The sequence below is a fragment of the Mycena indigotica genome, assembly GCF_014461135.1.
Source record: "Mycena indigotica strain 171206Taipei chromosome Unknown Mind.scaff0005, whole genome shotgun sequence".
NCBI lineage: Eukaryota > Fungi > Basidiomycota > Agaricomycetes > Agaricales > Mycenaceae > Mycena > Mycena indigotica.
In genome coordinates this window covers 4,428,126-4,449,903 of record NW_023503004.1, presented here as the reverse complement: position 1 = coordinate 4,449,903, position 21,778 = coordinate 4,428,126, and the positions used below count along the sequence as shown (strand labels likewise).

The 21,778-nt window shown below is 51.8% G+C and overlaps 3 protein-coding genes across 3 annotated transcripts; 2 read left to right on the top strand and 1 right to left on the bottom strand.

The window, feature by feature from the left end:
• Nucleotides 1–6,887: 6,887 nt before the first annotated feature.
• MIND_00641400 (uncharacterized protein) lies at nt 6,888–7,935 on the top strand (the record flags this gene model as incomplete). Its single annotated transcript, XM_037363150.1, has 3 exons — nt 6,888–7,230; nt 7,278–7,450; nt 7,501–7,935. 3 exons carry the CDS (start codon nt 6,888–6,890, stop codon nt 7,933–7,935), a joined length of 951 nt encoding a protein of 316 aa, XP_037221071.1.
• Nucleotides 7,936–8,011: 76 nt separating this feature from the next.
• MIND_00641300 (uncharacterized protein) lies at nt 8,012–8,631 on the bottom strand (the record flags this gene model as incomplete). Its single annotated transcript, XM_037363149.1, has 2 exons — nt 8,185–8,631; nt 8,012–8,125 (listed from the first exon to the last, which is right to left on the bottom strand). Exons 1-2 carry the CDS (start codon nt 8,431–8,433, stop codon nt 8,012–8,014), a joined length of 363 nt encoding a protein of 120 aa, XP_037221070.1. The 5' UTR covers nt 8,434–8,631.
• An 836-nt stretch (nt 8,632–9,467) lies between these two features.
• On the top strand, nt 9,468–11,541 carry MIND_00641200 (Manganese peroxidase; the record flags this gene model as incomplete). Its single annotated transcript, XM_037363148.1, has 9 exons — nt 9,468–9,711; nt 9,929–10,167; nt 10,219–10,297; nt 10,353–10,564; nt 10,611–10,682; nt 10,738–11,110; nt 11,169–11,304; nt 11,362–11,435; nt 11,483–11,541. The coding sequence occupies 9 exons, from the start codon at nt 9,468–9,470 to the stop codon at nt 11,539–11,541; spliced, it is 1,488 nt and encodes a 495-aa protein (XP_037221069.1).
• Nucleotides 11,542–21,778: the final 10,237 nt, after the last annotated feature.

Below are 21,778 nucleotides of genomic sequence, written 5' to 3'. Positions count from 1 at the left end.
ATATGTGACGAGAGAAATCAAGTGCCGAAGGGTTAGCCCCCGCTCGGCAGCCGGCTCCTGTTAGGGCTGATGCTGTTGGTAACCAAGGCCCAAGATAAGTCCCCAAAAGGAAAGATGAAAAGAGAAAGAGCTTACCTAATAATAATAACCTATGTGGCAACAGAACTGAGTTAAGTATGGGCAGCTCAACTGGTTAGTGAGCCCGAGGGTAAAATCCAAGCATAGTCAACAGAAAAAAAAAGCAAAATCCCAGAAAAATTAGTCTATAAAGCTCTAGTCCACACCCACACACTCAGAGAAATAGAACCAGAAAAGAGACAAACACTGATGCACTGTGAACGAGCTCGAGAGTATGAGCTAAACCATAAATGGTAAGCCACACAGCTCCTAGTTCAACAACTAATAAAACATAAGGGGCAGTCCATATAAAGTAGTGACCTGCAGGGCCGGGCTTATCAGGGCTCGGGGCCCGGGCTTCGTACCGCAACAGGCCTTGTATCTCTCGACTGCGATTCCTGGAGTGCCAGGGGTATTGGGATATCTACTAGGACCCTGTACTGAAATTGGTTGGGGTTATGGCATGTGTTATAGAAGGTAGCTAAAGAGAGGGTAGGTACCTATAAAGCAGAAGAGAGTGTCTTCGCTATTACAACTGGTCAGAAAATAATTTCAAGTATGATCCAAGACTTGATTGTAGGATGGTATACACCTTCCCATTGACCTGTCCAGCACTTGAATCAACCTCATAGCTACGATGGATCTCTCACAGTAGCATTATCAGTGTTATCTATTCCAAAAATGATGGGTTCACCATGGTATGGCCTGTGGAAGTCTGAGAGATTTCGGTATATTCAATGGTAGGGGTATGATCCACCTCCCATAAAGTGGTGCCCCTGCCTCTCTGGCATATCTCCATCCTGGGTTATGTGGCACCTAAGGTCTGCAGCAATTGACTCACCTTAACACATGCTACAGCATCACTAATGGGTGGGATTATAATGGACTATCCTGTGATATCATATCAATTTAAATCATGAGATTCCATGCATAGGGTCCCAAGATATCAGCAAAATACTCCTTAACTTAGTGTTTACACATGCTTAGCACTAAATAGATCAAGGTAATAGGTTATAGATGATATGGAACATTGGGCTAGATAGGAGTAGGATAATATACCTTTCAAATGAGCCTTTCTCCAGCTTTATCCACTGAGGCCAGCTGGAGATCTAAGCCTATCTTCCAAAGTTGATGGAAATCAAATGTTACTGATGAGAGAATGCATTGTGTTTTCAGTGCCCAATTCGGTTGGGATTGGAAGTAGACATAGTCAAACATTGGCTTAGGGTATCTGAAGGTTCAAGTCAGCAGTCTTATCACTTTAAGCACCCACATATCCTCCCTCATATGAATAAATGGTCCGTAGAGTGATTGTATCATATGATAGTGATTAAATGTTATGTTCAAGTAATGATACTCTGAAAGGCCTTCCTGGTAGTACTGAAATCATGTATTTATATCAAGTGGTTATAGAAATAGAAGCCCATCAGTTGAACATCAGCTAGTGATTAGACAGTTCTGATACTACTATTCAGCTGCCACTATACATCACTTAATGAAAGTTGTTTGCATAGTCAAAATAGAGAACTGTCATTTTGTGACAATTTGTGACATTCTGCAATGATTGTGGAAATTTCCTTTTTTGGAAACTTCTTATATGTATCACTCTATACAGTATATAATCATATAACATAGCCACTAAAACTACCAACTCCAATCTCTATTGACGAAAGTTCCTTTTTAGGATGCTGTGTTACCTGTCACATAGTGTGCCTCCGGGAGACTTGGTCTGGATGACCTATATTGTATTATTCACCTTTATTCACCCCTTACATACTGGACTTAGAGCTCAACTTTATTCACCCCTCTCCCCAGCAATTATTCACCTCAGGGGATGTTCTGAAAATGCTGAGCCTTGTCAATGGCACCCCGGCGGGTTACCACTGATAACTCACAGTGTTTTGTGGGCTAAACAGGTGGGTTGCGGAAACACAACCCAGAGATCAATTGGGAAACTAAGGAGGTCAAGATGACACGGTGTCCCCGCAATTGCTCGACATGCCGCGAGGAGGAGCGTGTCGAACGGACCGAGTTGCGGCGACTCCGGTCGCTTCAGAAACGTCTCCGCTCCGGCCCGTTCCCCTCGGTTTGCACTATGGACCTCTCTGGCCCCGAGGACGGAGACGATTCCGACTCCGGTCTCGATTCCGACCTGCCTGATCTGACACCGGACTCGGACTCGGACGACGAGGATGACCAGCTCGAAGATGGTGACCGCATCTTCTATACCTCGTTTCGTCCCTCAGAGGAGATACGCGCAGGTAGCACCGTCTCGCAGTGCCTGGCCGCAGCCTTTGCCAGGAACTCTGCCCCTCTGCCCTCCGAGATCCCGGACTGGGCTAAGGAGTTCCAGGACGTCTTCAACAAGGAGTCCTTCGATACGCTACCGGAACGGAGAGCCTGGGACCACGCCATTGAACTCGTCCCCGACGCTAAGCCCACCAACTGCAAGGTGTACCCCATCTCGCCCCTCGACGTGTTCATCGAGGAAGGGCTTTCGACGGGCCGGATTCGCCCCTCCAAGTCTCCAATGGCGTCTCCGGTCTTCTTCATCAAGAAGAAGGATGGTGGACTCCGCTTCGTCCAGGACTACCATGCTCTTAACGCGATGACTGTCAAAAACCGGTACCCCCTTCCGCTGATCAACGACCTCATCAACTGGCTCAAAGGCGCCCGTTACTTCACCAAACTCGACGTCCGTTGGGGCTTCAACAACGTCCGGATCAAGGAAGGTGACGAGTGGAAAGCGGCTTTCCGGACTAACCGAGGCCTGTTCGAGCCTTTGGTGATGTATTTCGGCCTGACAAACTCTCCCGCGACGTTCCAAACGATGATGAATGACATTTTCCAGGACCTCATCCTCTCCGGAGACATCATGATCTACCTTGGCAACATCCTGATCGCCCATTCCGACCTCCGGAAACACTGGCAGATTGTTTAGGAGGTCTTGCGGCGACTCCGAGAGCACAAGTTGTACCTCCGAGCGGAGAAGTGCGACTTTGAAAAATCGTCAATCGAGTACCTCGGAGTCATCATCTCCCATAACCACGTCGAAATGGACCCCGTCAAGGTCGCAGGCGTCTCCGCTTGGCCGACTCCGGAAAACAAGAAGGACATTCAGCAGTTCCTTGAGTTCGCTAATTTCTACCGCAGGTTCATTCGGGACTTCTCGACCCTTGCGCGCCCTCTTTTCGTGCTCACCAAGAAGGACCAGCAGTGGACTTGGGGCGACGCGGAGGCCTCCGCGTTCCAAGCGATCAAGGACGCGGTCACCTCGGAACCGGTCCTGGCGATTCCGGACGACGCACGGCCTTTCCGACTCGAGGCGGACAGCTCTGATTATGCGACGGGGCGGTTCTTTCACAATCCGCCCCGGACGGGAAGTGGCACCCTGTAGCATTCTATTCCAAAAGCTTAAATGATGTCCAGCGCAACTACGAAATCCACGACAAGGAGATGCTCGCGATCATCCGCGCACTCGAGGAGTATAGACATTTCCTCGAGGGCGCCGCACCCTGTCGAGATTTGGACTGACCATAAGAATTTGGAGTACTTCAGGAAGACGCAGCACCTCAACCGGAGACAGGCCCGGTGGTCCCTGTACCTCTCCCGGTTCGATTTCACGCTGCACCACAAGCCTGGCCGCGACATGGGTCGACCTGACGCCCTCTCCCGGAGACCTGACCACGGAGTCGATTCCGACAACTCCGATGTCGTCCTTCTGCGGCCTGAACTCTTCCACGTCCGCGCACTCGAGGGCGTTTCCGTTTCCGGTCCCGGCTCTGAACTCCTCCGCGATATCCGCGATGCCCTCTCCGGTGAGCCTGACCTGGAGGAGCCCGTCGCACTAGCGGCCCGGCAACTTCTTAAGGTCCAAGGTCAAGCTCGAGGCCCCCGCTCCTCGCGGTCTGATGAGTGGGCCGTCTCCGGCGGTCTTCTCCATTTCCGAGGAAAGATCGTTGTACCAAAGGACAAGGACCTCCGGAGACGCATCATCGAGCTCTGCCATGACACCCGAGTCGCCGGACACGCAGGTCGTTTCAAGACCTTGGAGTTGGTCTCCCGGAACTACTGGTGGCCTCAGATGTCTCGCCATATCGGCTGGTATGTTGCGACCTGTGACTTGTGCTGTCGCACCAAGGCACTCCGGAGACTGCCCCACGGAGAGCTGCACCCCACAGAAACGCCCCCGGAACGCTGGCATACCGTCTCCGTCGACTTCATCGTAGAGCTTCCCGAAGCCCATGGGTACGACGCAATCATGGTCGTCGTTGACACCCTCAGAAAGCACGCCCACTTCTCGGAGTGTCATACGACGGTCGATGCAGTAGGGGCAGCCCGCCTTTACTACCGGAAAGTCTGGCAGCACCATGGGACTCCGGAGAAGTACGTCTCCGACCGCGGCTTGCAGTTCATCGCGGACTTCACCCGAGAACTCTGGCGCCTAATCGGCATCAAGCCTGCCACGTCCACCGCATACCACCCGCAGACAGACGGTCAGACAGAGCGCGTCAACCAGGAGTTGGAGCAGTACTTGCGGATCTTCACCAACTATCAGCAGGACGACTGGGATGAGCTGATTCCGGCCGCGGAGTTCGCCTACAACAACCATGTTCACTCCTCCACGCAGCAGGTCCCCTTCATGACGGACACGGGACGGCTCCCGCGCATGGGCTTCGAACCCGGAGTCCGTTCCGCCATGGAGTCGGTGAACGAGTTCCGTGACCGGATCGCCACTGGTGTTGCTGAAGCCAAGGCCGCACTCACTAAGGCCAAAGAGGAGTACAAGCGCTACTACGACCGGAGACGCACTCCGTCTCCGGAGTTTAAAGTTGGCGACCGTGTTTGGCTGGATGCCTCTGACATCAGGACGACTCGCCCCTCGGAAAAGTTCTCCCATCGCCGCCTTGGACCGTTCAAGATAGTCGCGGAGATCAGCAAAGGTGCCTACAAGCTCGACCTCCCTCCGCGCTACTCGAAGCTCCACCCAGTCTTCCCCGTCGTCAAGCTCGAGCTCGCCCAGGACGACGACCCCTTCGACGGACGCCCCGGCTACGACCAGCCCCCTCCGGACCTCGAGGACGGAGTCCCGGAGTGGGAAGTAGAGGAAATCTTGGACGCAAGGGTGAGGTATAAACGGCTGAACTACTTCGTCAGATGGAAAGGCTACGACGCATCGCACGACCAGTGGGTCCGCTTCGACCGCGTCTTCGCCCCGGAGAAAATTGCGGAGTTCTATCGTAAGTACCCTGGCAAGCCACGACACATCGCCTCCGCAACCTTCGACTTGATTCCGTTCCGGTCTATGCGTCGAGACGCAGCTCCTATAGTCAGATCTATGCATAAGATATGGGTGGTGTCCAGGGAATATTATGCATAAGATATAGGTCCAGCTATTTGTAATATATAACAGCCCTTGAATTTATTATTATTAGACTACCTGAGAGGGTTATCAGTGATGGAGTGATGGCATCTAGATATATACCTTGATGTGGAAGCATTTTTGATTGGCATCAGTGATTCTGATGGCTATATAGAGATCCATCAATTTCATCCCAATTAGGATGATAATCTCTTTTCCCTATCACACAGTCTCCCTAACTACATACCGGGTCATCGGCCTGAAGAAATAGGACTTAAGGATATTATATATGATATTACATAAGTGATATCTGTCAATCCTGTTGTGTAATATCAGTTTTGATCTCCTGTCACAATTCCTGTCACAAGTCTCAGTTATAGGTCTCTGGTAGAACACCCATATCTTATGGATAGCTTTCTGTGGACCTCACCAGCATTTTATGCATAGATCTAGCCATAGAGGGTGCGAGACGCCGCATTCAAACGGGGGGGGTGATGTCAGGGGAACCTCCCTTTCGGCCCGGAGACGCGCCCGATTCCGGTCCGACTCCGGTTCCGACTCCGGTCCGGCCCTCCATCTCGCCCGCAGTGCGCACAATCACCGATCCGTCAACGCCCTCCCGACGGTCACCCTGGGACCTCGCCTGCGACGCCGCCCAAGCCTTCTGTGCCCGACAGCGGCAGCTACGGACAAGCAGTATATAGTCAGCTCCCTAGCAGGCGGACCCTCAGAGTTTCTTCTCTTTGGATCCTCCCCTGCTAGGACCTTGATCTCAGGCCTCCGGGGTTGCCCTTACAGAAAGTGGATATTCTCCTAATAATTATCTTAACTGTTTCTTTCATCTATAGCCCCTAACCTTTAGTTATACTGGGTCCTGGAATTATAATCCTCAGCACTCCACTCAAATGTTTTTAGAAAGTATCTTGTTACCTAGCACAATCCTTAATACACTTTTTAAGCTCTATTCTATGTAACGAGTTGACTCTTCTATTATAAACCATGTATGCCAACAATATTGCTTAGAACAAGAGCTAAAAAGGCTACATCCTAGGTCTAGCTTCTACTCTCGACACCACCTTTCCACCAAAGAACAGCAATTCCTTTATAAAAAAGCAAATGAGAGAACAAAGAAACTCACCACCAAATATTTTATAAGTAGTAAGCCACAGTTATCTTATCTTTTAGCTTGAACGCATAGGTGGCAGTTGTGCGGCCCGGAGGTTACTCCTTGGGTTACATACTTGTTTACGCGGGCATTATTTACTTGCATGCCCACGAGCCTTTGACGAGCGTTGTAGGGACGATTTGATGCCGCGTCATCGTGATCCCGGCAGCCGGCCGGTAATTCGGATAAGACCACGTGCACAAACGTGACAGCGCTGATCTTCTCGTTTTTTCCCCGCCCACGATGTGGACCGGCAACCTGTCCGCACTCCTCGTCGGCCTCTCTGTCCTTCTTACCGTTCGTCGGTGCCTCTCAGCGCGCTCCCGACGCCTGCCTCGCTCGACCGAACGCGTGCTCATTATCGGCGCGTCATCGGGGATCGGACGCACATTGGCGGTGGAATATGCGCGTCTGGGAGTCCACGGCGTTTGTGTCGTTGGCAGGCGGGTGGAGATGCTGGAAGAAGTCGTGGAAGAGTGTAAATCCCATGCACACAGCTCGCTGAAGAAGACGGAGGTGCTGGCGCTGGCGGGGGACTTTGCGGAAGTGGGGGACATGGTCAGGGTGAGGAATGAGCTGCAGTCTAGTGCGTCCGACGTTTGCCGCCCGTGGATAGGGCTGACAAATGGACAGGATGGGGCGGTATCGACACGGTGGTCGTGGCGGCTGGGGTTTCGGCTCTTCGTCCACTCCTCGACATTGTCAAGGACAAACCCGGAGACGATGGTATACAGCACCTTGTGGATGTCTCTGCCCGTGCGACAAGAGGAAACTTCGTTGGCCCCTTGGTTGCTGCGGCCACGTTTGTGCGTTGGCCAATGTCGTCCTTCTATACCAAACCTTATTTCTCTTCCAGATTCCCCTGCTGGAATCAAGCTCTCCGCATCCTTCCATCCTCCTCGTCAACTCTCTCGCATCCGCCATCCCCGCGCCCACACGTGCACTATACGCTTCCACCAAAGCCGCGTCTCTGCATCTATATCAAGCCCTCGCGATCGAGCACCCCAAGATCGCATTCACCCAATTCCTCCCCAGCACTGTTGAGGGCGACTTCCGGGCTTCGGCAGTTGACGGCGGAGCAGCGAACGTGCGCGAGGCCGACCCAAACAAGCACGGATTGAAGCGCATCCCCGTTGCCCGGCGGTGTATCCAGGCAATCGAGCATCGCGAGAAGCATGTGTTCATGCCATGGTCCATGGGACCGAGCCATCTCATTTTCTGGTTGTGGCCCGCATTTGTGGAATGGCGCGCAAGCGTCAAGTATCGGTTTACGCCGCCGCAGCGGACGTAGGGTATCTATAGGTCGGTACAGAAGATACAGGTTTTAGTACATCCCAGGTTAAAATGATTCTCTAGTTCCCAAAGTTCTAAGAGTTGGCGACAGCGAATGTGAGTGCGCTGGCGGCTACCGCGCCGGCGCCGACTGCGAGTGGCATTTGTCTTGCAGTCTGGGCATGTCTCCTCGTTGAGTCTGAGGAGGTCTAGGAAAGCAAACAAGTTAGTTTTTTTTGGCCACGGAGGCAATTTTATGACTACTCACTCTAGACGGCTCCACCAACCCACTCAGCGGTCTGCGCTCGTATGAATGTCTCCCTGAATACGCCGGTCCGTCGAAAAGCGACATGACAGCATGGGAGCCGATGGTATGTCCACCCGAGGCCTGTTCATGGCTCTGCATTACGGGTTTCCGGTGCGCTGGTCCGGCAAATACGAGCGGGGCAGGGAGCGATGTTGGGAGGGCCCCAGGAGGAGAGCGGGGTACGGGCGTGCGTGCGCGCTGGCGCGTCATCTGGAGGGCGTGGGGGACGTCGAAGATGTCGACTGGCGCGGCTGTGACTGTGGCCCGTGCCGGACTCGTCGCGCTGATGCTCGCGCGGCGCTGCTGCTGGCGCGACAGCACTTTGCTCCCGGCCTTCTTCAGGTTCGTCGAGGCCGCGGGGGGAGTACATCGTCGTCGCCTGGGTCTGAGTGGGTGTGACAGTGGTGGCAACACGGACAATGGTGCACAAAGCATGTGGGCTCTTATACCCGGTTAACACTTTACCTGACTAACCGAGTTCGCGTAGCCAAGCCACGCCAAGCCTTTGCCCCACTCAATCGCCACCACTGGTGGGCAGCGAAGCAGCGAGCTTGGGCTGCTTCACGCTGCTTCTCAGCCGGGAAATGTGCGACGGGGACGTCGATGTGGAGCGCGAAGCCTGGTGGCTGTCATCGTTGGCTTGCGAACGTACGCAATGCCAAGACACCGTTGACGATAGAAATATTAAGGTTGCTGTGGGTAGGAAAACGATGCTGAGTGTCCGTGGAGATAGTCGCTTACCCTTTTCTTCAGAGCCTAGACGTCGAGGGCGGAGGCACAGGCACTCAAGCAACCTGTGAATAGCTACTCGGTGGCGTGCCCACGGACCCTAGCCCGAGCCCGGGCTGCGGGGATAGAAGTCACCGAGGTTATCGTCACCTTGGCTGCCTTTCTGACGGTCGCGGGCGCTCCGTCAAGGCTTGGCCCATCATGCAAGCTCCCTGCCTTCGTGCATCAAAGTAACCCGGAAACGAGGATGTGTGGAACGGCATGGTCGGAGATAAGATAAGATAAGATACCGGGTGAGATAAGATAATTTTAGCACAGACCGTGGAACTAAGTTTGTTTGGTTTTCTCAGATACCCGCAACTATAATTGATGGTGAGTATCCCGTCGAAGAGACTCGCATTTACTGTCACTGAAACTCCCCGCCCAGGAGTGATCTTCCACGGTGGTGGATACGATGGACAGCGTCGAGCCGATATTCACGGGCGGAGTCAAGTTCAGCCAATTACCAGGCACGAATGGCCTTTGTTGCCACAGAGCATTTAACGGGAATCTCCGCTCCACAGTGTGGCCCAGGCAACAACGACTGCAATTCCACTCCAGTCCTCACGCTGTTGCCGCGGCAGCACTACCAGCCGGATCTACCGTCGCCCCATGCCTTGTGCATCAGGATGACTCTGGCTGCTGATCGTCGCCAGACACAAACCGCATTCGAGTTGAACATTGATATTCGCGCTGTCATCCGAGCACTGTTTCGCACCGGTTGGTTCTCCGGGTATATCGCTAACGCACCTGTTCAGGCAGCACTGTTCCTGCAGTTGGCAGACGGACAGGACATACACAACACTCAGCGGCCATCATCGGCGCCGAATCTTGCCTCCGGGCTACGATGGGAAATGCATCAAACGAAATCATTAGCCTCAAGCGTTGAATTTACTGGAAGGATAAAAGGGCGAGTGGGTGCGGGTAGCCTCTCCAGCGACTTCGCAACCTCTCTCTCTTCTCCCTCCTATCGTTATCCGCTTCCCTTCGTTCGCCTTCGAAGATGCCTGGATTTTTGCCTTATGCGTTGCCGCGGTCCGCTCTGGGGCCAGTTTCGTGCACTGTGCCCCGGCAGCGAGTGCAAGTGCGGCCCCCGCAGCGGCCACGGCAGCAGCCCAGGTCGTGTGTCCCGATGGGACGCGTGTCGGCCATGCGGAATGCTGCCCTTTCGTTCCAGTAAGCAGACGATGCTTGCACTTTGCTATGCTCTTGCTGACCTGTCCTCAGCTCGCCCAAGATTTACAGAAGAATCTCTTCGAGAACGAGTGCGGCGAGGATGCGCACGAGGTCTTCCGCTTGACCTTCCGTATGTCCTATATCCTCTTGATAGTATGCTCAGCGTGTTGACAACTGTTGCACAGATGACGCTATTACGATTAGCCAGAAGTCGCCCTCCGCTGGCGGGGGTGCCGACGGGAGCTTTCTGTTATTCCCGGACCAGGAGCCCAACTTCCCCGGCAACGAGGGCACCGATGACAGTGTGCAGGCACTGCTGCCGTTCCTCCAGCGGCACAACGTCACTGCGGGTGATCTCATCCAGTTCGCCGGCGCCGTTGCAATTGGGAACTGTCCAGTAAACTATCCGTGTTGCGCATCATGTTCGTTGCTCACAATAATAGGGTGCGCCGAGACTCGAGTTCCTCGCCGGCCGGCCGAACGCCAAGCGGCTCCCGGCCCGTAACTTGATCCCGGTTAGTAGTTGTTGTCGCGAAGCTTCCTGGTGGGCGTTGATTGACGCGTGTCCAGCTGCCCTCCGACTCTGTGGACCGCATCCTCTCGCGCTTCGCCGACGCAGGCAACTTTTCGCCGTTCGAGGTTGTGTCGCTGCTCGCCTCGCACTCCATCGCCCGTGCGGACCATGTCGATCCGAAGATCCAGGCCGCGCCGTTCGACAGCACGCCCTTTACATTCGACACGCAGGTCTACCTCGAGGTGCTCCTGCACGGCACCGGCTTCCCCGGCTCGAAGAACAACTCGGGCGAGGTCAAGAGCCCGCTGCCGCTCGGCAATCTCGCGATCAACGGCGGCAAGGGCAACGACACCGGCGAGATGCGGCTCCAGAGCGACTTTGCGATCTCGAGAGACCCGCGCACGGCGTGCTTCTGGCAGGGCTTCGTCAGTGCGTTTTTTCTCTTCTTTCGACGGCCCATCGGAACAGACTGAGATGCCGCTTGTAGACCAACAGACGTTCATGGCAAACAGCTTCAAGGCGGCGATGTCCAAGCTGGCGGTCCTGGGCAACGACCGCGCGAAGCTGGTCGATTGCTCTGATGTCGTGCCCAAGCCGGTGACTACGCGCGTCAAGCCCGCGAGGTTCGCAAAACCTTTTCAACCCTCACGCGAGCCTCAATGCTGATGTCAAACACATAGCTTCCCTGCTACCAAATCTTCCAAAGACCTCGAACTGGTTTGTGCCAGCCCCTTCCCTTCCCTGTCCATCGATGGTATTCCTCTCATTCATTGAATAAGCATTGGCTAATCTGCACCGCAGCTGGTCCGAGGGAGACGCTCATTCCCCATTGCCCTGACGGCAGCCAGAACTGTCCCTAAATAATTTATTACTCCTGCACTGGTAATGAAGTTGTTGTGTTCCTTGTTTATGGATATAATCGTAATAAATTTAATGATATCTGTTGCTTGTTTGTCTTCAAGTTTTGCTTCTGAGTGCACGGTCATCAATCAGTAATGTTGACACTGGCATTGTTGGTCGAAACAGCGGGAACAGAATGTTCATGCATACAAAGGACATTTTTTGTGAAACAAGATGCAATCATCAATGTTAAACTTGAATGTCATCATGATTTGAAACAACATCTTCCACTTTTGTAGTTACTAGTGCTAGCTTACAACCTTTTAATTTTTACTGCTTCTGAAGATGTTCTAGTTCGTCGGATTGTGCCTTAGCACTGTAGGCATACCTCAAGGTGTGGGTCTCTAATGATGAGAATTTGGTGTCTAGGGATACTTATACCAGAGTACTGGCAGCTTTGGTAAATCTATACTGAAGTGCCGTTGCCTTCGAGTCAGAACACAAAACTAAAAGTTGTCAACACGTCAGGATCCGGAGGCATGGCATCATAATCAGCCAAAGTGCAGGATGCATAGCTCCCTCACTCCGTTCGATTCCTACGGAGCAGATGCCAGTGGTTAACATCGCGATCATGAAACGAAGTCGAGAGCGTACATACCCTCTCCCCCAGGATACAGTTGTTTGTCATGTGCACGCCGTACCAATCGAAGGTCTCTTTGGAGACAATGTCAAGATACGGAAGCCTCCAATTAGCCCCACAGGTGACACCGTCGAACGCGCTGTGCGGCCTACTTAGCCCCACCTCGTCGAAGGGCACGCGAATTGTGGCGGTGTCGGTTTCTATGAGATTCAGATCGGAGTCTGTTGAATATTATTTATTCCTTACAACTCGTTCCATTGACTCCGAGTAGTGCTGGCCAAATATGATTATATTATTTTATGGGCATAATATATTATAATCATATCATATTCAGAGCTCCAACACAATAATATATTTGGAGTATAGTATAATCATATTCAGCTGCAAAATAGGAATATGTTATGAATATATTCAACTATAATCTAGTATGTATATCTCTTCATATATTTGACATATTTACTGCTAGAAAGAAATTCAAAACATAAGATACATGCTGGATTGTCAGGGCAACTTCCTATTAAGCCTCTCTAATTCCAACCTTGGCGACATAGGACTCTCAAAATACAATCAGGTGCATTGCCACTAGTATTAGGTTGGCCCATAGACACTTGGTCAGGGGTTCTACACTACGTTTAATAGGGTCAACCCAAATGTATCACTCCTGACACTTGTTCCTAATGGGTGTAATGTATGAATCACCATAGATAATAGATAATAGATAATGAGTGACATTTATCAGAAGTAGGCCTAACTCAGACTAAGATTAGTACTATAACTGAGTACATGGACTGAGAAAATAGCTGGGATCACCCCTCTTACTATATTTGAATATTCTGTAACTATAATATAGTATAGTCATAATATAATATAATATATTCAAGCATACTCATATTCAAGTGATCTACCAAGGGCATAATATATTCAATATTTAATCAACCATAATATAATTCTGGCCAGCACTAGCTCCGAGTCCCGACGCTCATTTCTTCCTACTGTCACGCGTCACATTCCTCAGTCGTTATCCTCCTACGACTGAGGTATGTGCTCTATGTCGAGTCTATTCTGTACACTACTAATCTAGCTACTAGTTGGTACTCATTATATTCCAATAGGTAGCTAATAGAGTCGTTATCCTCCTACGACTGAGTTGGTACTCATTATATTCCAATAGAGTCATGGAGCTGTTTGCGGACCTGCAGCTCCTATAGTCAGATCTATGCATAAGATATGGGTGGTGTCCAGGGAATATTATGCATAAGATATGGGTCCAGCTATTTGTAATATATAACAGCCCTTGAATTTATTATTATTAGACTACCTGAGAGGGTTATCAGTGATGGAGTGATGTCATCCTGATGGCTATATAGAGATCCATCAATTTCATCCCAATTAGGATGATAATCTCTTTTCCCTATCACACAGTCCCCCTAACTACATACCGGGTCATCGGCCTGAAGAAATAGGACTTAAGGATATTATATATGATATTACATAAGTGATATCTGTCAATCCTGTTGTGTAATATCAGTTTTGATCTCCTGTCACAATTCCTGTCACAAGTCTCACTTAGAGGTCTCTGGTGGAACACCCATATCTTATGGATAGCTTTCTGTGGACCTCACCAGCATTTTATGCATAGATCTAGCCATAGAGGGTGGGACCTGTGCAACGCTGGCGCTGTTGAAGTCGAAGATACGCAGGTGCGTCGGGTCCTCCTCATCGGTGCCCTCGATAGGGGTGCCGACACGGTCCGAGACTGACAACGCGGCGAAGCGCATACCCGTGCAGCTCGTCGGGAAATAGTTTACGAGCCTGAGCCCAATCTGCGACGCCTCAATCCAGACGGACGCATGCAAACCCCAGTACGCGAATGGTACTTTCATGGGCACCCCGTTGGTCTTCGCAGCACGGGAAGTGAAGTCGAAGCAGTCCAGAAGAAGCTTGCGGCTAACGAAGACGACGGTCTGCGAGACCTCAGTTGTGTCTATATCTACCATGAGGGTGTCGAAGGTGAATATCAGCATAGACTGCTCGGGGAGGGGCCGGAACGCCGTCCTGCTTTTTACGTCCCTTGGCGCCACTGTTCGGCAGTCCGCGGCAGTCGAATGAGTCCCACAGAAGCTCATGGAAGTCGCGCAGTTTGGGAAGGCAGAGGGAGAGTTTCCACTCGAAGTCCTCTGGCGCAAACGAGAATGCGTCGAGGGAGTGGGTGTGCACGTTAGGCACAAGTATCAGTGTCTCGTGCATGAACGCAAAGCTCGTCACTCCGCACGGGATGGCTTCCTGACACACACGTCAGTATCGTGAGGCGTTAGCGAAAGACGAACCGTGATAGTTTTACCGGTCGGCCAGTGGAATAGATGCAGTAAATCGTTCTCCTCATTCGGCTCCAAGCCGAATACGAAACAGAACGCGATTCCAAGCGTCGTGCCCGCAACGCCAACCGAGACTTCAGGGATTCCAAAGCGCGCCGGTATCCTTGCCACATCCATTGACTTTACCATCCCTTGATCAACTCTACCAGTCGATAATCGGCGCAGATGCGCTGTCACAGTGTTTTCTTCTACATTTACTGCTGAGCTATCCAATGTAAACAGACCGTTGAAACAAGAATGATGGACATACGGTGCAAATGTGACAACCACGAAGAGGTCGCAATCCGAGACCACATAAATGTCGAGTATAGGCTGCGTGATGTCCTCAGGTTCTTGCCAGGCCGGTTCGAACTCGTCGTCTTTGCCGCGAGGATAGATGTATTTGACGTGGTCGCAGAGCATGGGTTCTAGTAAGCCATCACGAGCGCCGTACGCAAGCGCAAAGCAGTCCTCGCCGACATCGTATAGCCCGTCATCATTCCCGTTGTTCAGCGCCACTACCGCACGACGCGCGTCGTGCTAATTGTCCGCCACCGCTCCTCGCGCTCCTTCAAGGCCTTTCTCTGCAGGAACAGCGGCATAGCGCTGCCTTGACTCGTTTCGACCAACCCAAACTTTTCCTGCTCAACGCGGAACTGGATTGTGGGCGAAGCCAGGATGAGCGTGCTCAAGACACGGTTTCGCAGGTCCAAACACGACGCGATGTCCCCGAGAGGTAGATAGAGCAAACAAGCGAGGAGTATCTCTGCTGGAAGGTCAAGCAGATGCAGTGGCATTGTGGTTGGTGTCAAAGAAGGAATTCTTTTTTCTCACGTCAACATTTTGATATGACGTGTGTAAAGGGTCACATGACAGAAGAAACCTGGCAACTTTTTTTTGAGATCCCTGCTCCCAGAATCCATCCAAATTCTGCCTCTGACCACGGCCTCTTTGAAAATTTGTCTCAACTCTCTAAAGAATGTAATTTCCCCCCCACAAACTTAATAACTGTTAACTGTCAGTGTTCACCCTAAGGCCTTAAAAACTGGCTGCCCCAGCAGCTAAGGGCTTAGGACTTGGCCAAAGGCTTAGGTTTCAGAGGCTTAGCCTTGTTCAAGGCCTTAGACGTCCAAAAAAGGAAATATTTTATGCCAGTGGCCCAAAAACGATTAGGAAATCATAACAAAGATATGCTAGTTGACCTCTGGAACATTAATCTCAATGACAGTATCATTGAGGGTCTCATCCTTTGCCTCCAGCTTGATATCACATATATGTAGCACTTGGTGTCAGTGAGCTCCTGCTATGACCTTGATTGTGTGGGGGAGTGAACAGCTTTTAAAGTGATATTGGGACTAAAAACAAGCAGGCCCGAACGGCCCAGTGGCCTGGCGGCCCAACCCGAACCGCGACATTAGCGGTAGCGGGAAGAGTGGACGCGTGGTGATGCACATCTCGCATGTGATTGCAGGACCGACCGGAGCCCGGGTTAGGGCTGTGCTGGAGTGGTGTATATATAGCATGGTCTGCGTGCATATCAGGCACACTTTTATTTCCCTGGTTCCCTTTGTACCCTTCATAGCGGTCAAGCTATTTGTCTCAGGCACTCTATCGGGAGTGTGCGGCATGGTTTATCAGCGCCGATTTCTGACAGTTGAGCCTCCCCGGCACTTCACCAGCAGTTATCTTGGGAATCTTAAGGTAGGAAATATATCCTCCATTTCATTCTTCAATTATCATGCATGCTGCAACTATTAGGGATGCCACCCGTTGCCGTCACGGCAACGGCCGTCGATTCAACGGGTGGTCCACGGCAACGGCCGTAGATCTTACGGCCGTCAGACACACAACGCAAGCCCCTGACGGGACGGGACGGTTAACGGGACGGCCGTAACGGCAAGCGGAACGGGTCACGGTAATTTTATTCACAGTAATGCAATAGGTAAATCTTTAACCAGCAATTTCAATAACCGCATTCCGCGCAAAGTCGAAGACGTTGCTTGACTAGCATCAACGTGCTAATGGTCTCCGGCTTGAGGCGTGAACGGCGCAGTGAGATTGTGTCACGACCACCAGAGAAAATGCGTTCGACAGCAACAGCTGAGCCTACTTAAAAATTAATGGTAATTGACAGAAAACAATGATGAACCGCACCCGGAATGGTCATCAAGTCCCGAGCAAGGCAGTACAGGTTTGGGAACTGAGCGCGACGAGCAACCCACCACTTTACCGGGTCACAAGCATTGAAATCCTCGCGCGGCAAGCTAAAATATTCCCGTAACTCGTCAAGGACACGCTGCCGCTGCACGCGATATCGAGCCGTGAAGTCCTTTTGTGGGGATCCACCCGGGTTGGAGTGTACTGGTGGAGCCGGAGTTGTCGAGACAAGATTGAACTTGAGGTAGTGGGATTTGAAAAAATCATCGAGCGCGAGCTTGGAGGTCTCCAAGTGGTCGAGAAGCTCATCATCAGCGGCAAAATCACTCTTTAAACCTTCATATGAAATGCGGGGGTCAAGCACTAGCAATAAATTAGTAAACAACATTGAAATGATCAGCACCACCTACGCGCAGCCCATGTATAGAACGGCGAAGCATCAATCTTATAGTAGTAATCACTTAGTTTGCGATGAGCTTCAATGAGACCGTTTCGCAGCACAGATGGTGTCGAGATGGGGAGCTCACGAATGCTAGTCCGGATGTCGTCTTGCAGGCCGCGGAAAATGGCATGTGTCTGTGAGAGCATAGGCCGCTTAGTCGCGGACATAAGTGTCGTGGGCTGTACGGAAGGATTTGAGCCAACCGGTGACAAGGATAATACTGTCCCAGTCATCCTTGTCAAGCTCGAGATGCCGCAGCTCACGACGCTTGCCGACATAATCATCTGTTGGTTTGCGGTAGTCGATTTGGCGTCCTAAATGACAGATTCAGATGTAAATATTATCTATTGAATCGAAGAGACCGTACGCAGCATGACATGGGTTGAATACCAACGAGTTTTAACGTCTAACACAGGCAACAGTGCTGATTTTCCTAGATTTCCCGCTTTGAAGTCTTCCGAGGATTCAACCTCATGGATCCATTCTTGTCGACGCTGGGGGCTTGAGCGGATAGCGCGAATAGCGCGACGGAGCTATTTCATCATCGTCAGTAATGGCAGAATATGTGACAAGATGAGCTAACCTTATGGACTGGTTCAAATTTCGGCGCACCTCGTCGTTGACCAGAGTCATGGCCTTCATTGGCATCATCGTCGGAGGCATCTTCATCACCGTCTCGGTCACTATCTGCTTCTCGAGCCAGTGGAGCCGTAACGGAGTCTTGATAGGCAGCCTTGGGCCCTTCGGCCTTCTTGCGGTCCGTCTTCGAGATAGCACCAATTGATTCCAGCAGCTGGAGCCCGATTAGCCACGGACTTCATGAGATCAAAGGGTGTAGATACCTTGATTGCCGCTAGATGAATGGTATGCGGAAGGCACCGAATGCGCGCAGCCGTCGCATCGAATGAGATCCCGCGGATGGCGCATTTGTCTTCGAGCGCGTCGATCATTGTGTCATTATTTGAGGCGTTGTCCATCACGAAGGCGAGAATCTCGACAAAATATTATTGTTGCATTCAGCTGTATACAACGGAAGTTACCTTGTTCTCCAAACCATACTTCTCAATGCATTTCCAAACTCCATCAGCCATATTCTCGCCGGAATGCTCCCCAACGAGCTCCTGGAAGTCGATCAAGAGTTCCTCTGGTGTACGCATCAACAGTGAACAAGGGAGGTGGAATTCATACCAAGTCGACCGTCATTGGTCATATAATGAGCAACAATCGCCTGGAACGCGAATTGGTTGGGCGAGGTCCACGCGTCGAGGCGATATGCTGACTTTAGATTCGAGTTCCTGGGCAGGAGAATGAGACCGATAACGCGAAGCAGAAGCGAACACAAACCGAGAACATCTTTTTTGTCCCCTCAATGGTATCTTCTCCCATCTTCATGATACGGGTGCGTAAGGCAGTGCGTCCGGGGATCTTCAAGTTTGGGGTCGATCCATGGTGGGTGTACTCGAGCATGCGGATGAATTCGGGGCGCTCAGTCTCCTCGAAAGGTTGGTCGCAAGCAACTACCCACTCAGCGATGAGATTGGCGAGAACGTTGTTATCGAATTCACCCTGTGGCCAATGAATTGACCAAACCAGTGATGGCCCGGAAGGACGTACCTGTGCCTTCTGAGCCTGTCTATGAAGGGCCTGAACGATGCTTTGTGTCGCATTCTCCACGTTTCCAAGGTAGGTATGCGCCGCAGTGGTATCGATGGCAATGTTCCCTTGCGCAAGATCGATCTCGTCCTGTGTCGGTGGGCTGTCACGAGCGTGCAAGGCCAAAAAGAGTCGGTAGTGAGCAGGCGCATATTTTTTAAGGTGCGCTTGGAGTTCTGGTAAGGAAAAATTACCCAGGTTTGAAGTCGTAAACGTGAAAACCCACTGCTTGTGTTATAGCGCATGGCCTTGGTGATTGTAATTGGGGTGCGAAGAGGGCCATGGCGGCTGACATAGTGCTTGTCGCCTTTTTGACCGATTGTGCCCTCGCTGTTCTTCGGCACTTGATGATAAAAGAGGTAGATGGGATTCCGGAGCTGAATAGGTGTCAGTACTTGTTTGGTGTGAGTATTTGTTACGCACCCGCGAGGCTGGCACTGCCTTGTCTTCATCTTCAACGTCCTCGACAGTGGCGCGTTTCAGCATGGCACCATCGTGGCTGGATTGATTCTTGCGCTTCGTACCCTGCGAACGAGTTGGGGCTGCGTCTAATCGGCCACCACGAGCAGGGACAGTTTTCGATGCAAGTAAATCGGCAATCTATCGTGGAATAAGAAAGCTTTCGGCAGGAACGTCGTTAGCAACTCACCTCGTCATTCTCGATTCCTTCTGGGCCGTCCATGTCATTGTCGTCTGAGTCTGACGAGTCTGACATGCTCTCTAGTGCGGGCAAATCATAGTCATCATCGTCTTCCTCACTTCGTGTTTCGGCCACGGTTTTCACGCGATTCGAGGCGGCTTTTCGAGGCCGGGATGCACGCGGGAGAGGGAGATGGCCGTGCTCGTCCATCTTTTCTGCCTCAAGTAGTTCAGCGAGGCGGTCTGTTTGACGAGGTCGCTCGCTGCGACGGGGGAGTGGCGCTATAGCAAGGTCAGCAAATGTAAAAGAGGAGACAGCACATACGAAGAGGACGCTCGTCGGATTCAGAGTGATAAAATGTGATGTCTTCTGCGGCTTTGAGGGTGCCATCGGCGTTGACTGCGTTTTGGTCACTCATTTTTTCGAGTGTTGGGGGGGAAAGTTATAAGAAACGCGGCCTATTTAGCCACTGGAGCGGTCGGAAGTCTTCCGAGGGCGATGTCAGCCGATATGTGAAGACTAGCTGGCTGTAGCGACAGAATAGGCCCGCAATTGTGGGTTTATGCGGGTAGGTCTTTCCAATTTGTAGCCTATGGTGAGCTGAGTGAGCAAAAAGAACGATACGCGATGGATTATTCATGGTTGCTTGGTTTATTGTTGAGTCCGTTGGGACGGAAAGGCTGCTGGTTGGGGAAAGAGCATGTGTCGGGGACACTTGGCGGCATTGGCGCGATGACGTGGCGAGAGGAGACACAAAATCAAGGGCTTTGAGGAGCGTTCAATAGACGGTGGCGATTTATTTGGGGGCAGCGGGACAAACAGGAACAAGGAAGGGGTGTTAGCAGGGCGCATCGAGCCATGAGCGCAAGACGAAAAGACCGTCACACGTCAGTCACATTGTGATTACACAAATCGTGTTATGTTATGAGGCGGTCTGCCGTGCTTCAAAGTGTTCATAAGCACCCCCGCTCGACCCGTATCAACGGCCGTAACGGCCGTATCTTCACGGTAATCACGGGTGTTAGCCGTCCCGTAGCCGTCCCGTAAAGATAGGTTCCGGCCTGGCCGACGGTACGGTAACGGCTGCCCGTTAGCGGGTGCCGTAGAGCCGTTCCGACGGTTGCGGGTGGCATCCCTAGCAACTATAAGGGTAACCCTGGCGGCCCAAACTCAGGGTCCTAGCAGGGGAGGATCCAAAGGAGTGAATAATGGTAAGGAAATACAAATGAAGCTGACCTAGTAGGGGAGGATCCAGAGAGAAGAAACTCTAAGGGTCCAGCCGCTAGGTAGCTGAACTATATACTGCACTCTTGACGTGCCTAGTGTGACCATTGCTCTGAGCTTGACCTTGGACCATAATGAGTTGCCGTGCTGCCAGGTCAGGCTCACCGGAGAGGGCATCTCAAATGCCAGGACCGGAAATGAAAACACCCTCGAGTGCGCAGATGACGTGGAAGAGTTCGGGTCGCAGGAGGACGACATCGGAGTTGTCGGAATCGATTTCGTGGCTGGGTCTCAGGGAGAGGGCGTCAGGTTGACCCATGTCGCGGCTGAGCTTGTGGTGCAGCATGAAGTCAAACCAAGAGAGGTAGAGCGACCACCGGGCCTGTCTCTGGTTGAGGTGCTGCGTCTTCCTGAAGTACTCCAAATTCTTATGGTCAGTCCAAATTTCAACAGGGTGTGTGGCGCCTTCGAGGAAGTGTCTGTACTCGTGTGATCATAAGCATCTCCTTGTTGTGAATTTCGTAGTTGTGCTAGACATCATAGAATACTACAGGGTGCCACTTCCCATCCGGGGCAGATTGTGAAAGAACCGCCCCCTATTGCATAATCAGAGCTGTTTGCCTCAAGTCAGAAAGGCTGTGCATCATCTAGAATTGCCAAGACTGGTTCCAACGTGACCGCGTCCGTGATCACTTGGAATGTGGAGGCCTCTGCATTGCCTCAAGTCCATTGCTGGTCCTTCTTGGTGAGCGCAAAGAGCAGTCACATGAGGGCCGAGAAGTCCCGAATGAACCTGTGGTAGAAATTAGCAAACCCAAGGAACTGCTGAACATCCTTCTTGTTTTCCGGAGTCGGCCAAGCAGAAACGCCTACAACCTTGACGGAGTCCATTTCAACATGGTTGTGGGAGATGATGACTCCAAGGTACTTGAGCGATGATTTTTCGAAGTTGCACTTCTCCGCTCGAAGGTACAACTTGTGTTCTTGGAGTCGCTGTATGTCACGGATAAGATCCGGTCCGTCCACTCCAGCGCTGGTGTCGGGCCACCGCGGGCCTGTAACACGCAGCACGTGATAACGGGGAACATGCGCCCCAGTAGGAGGAATGCACACATGGGAAGTGCATGACTGAGAACAACGTGTCGAG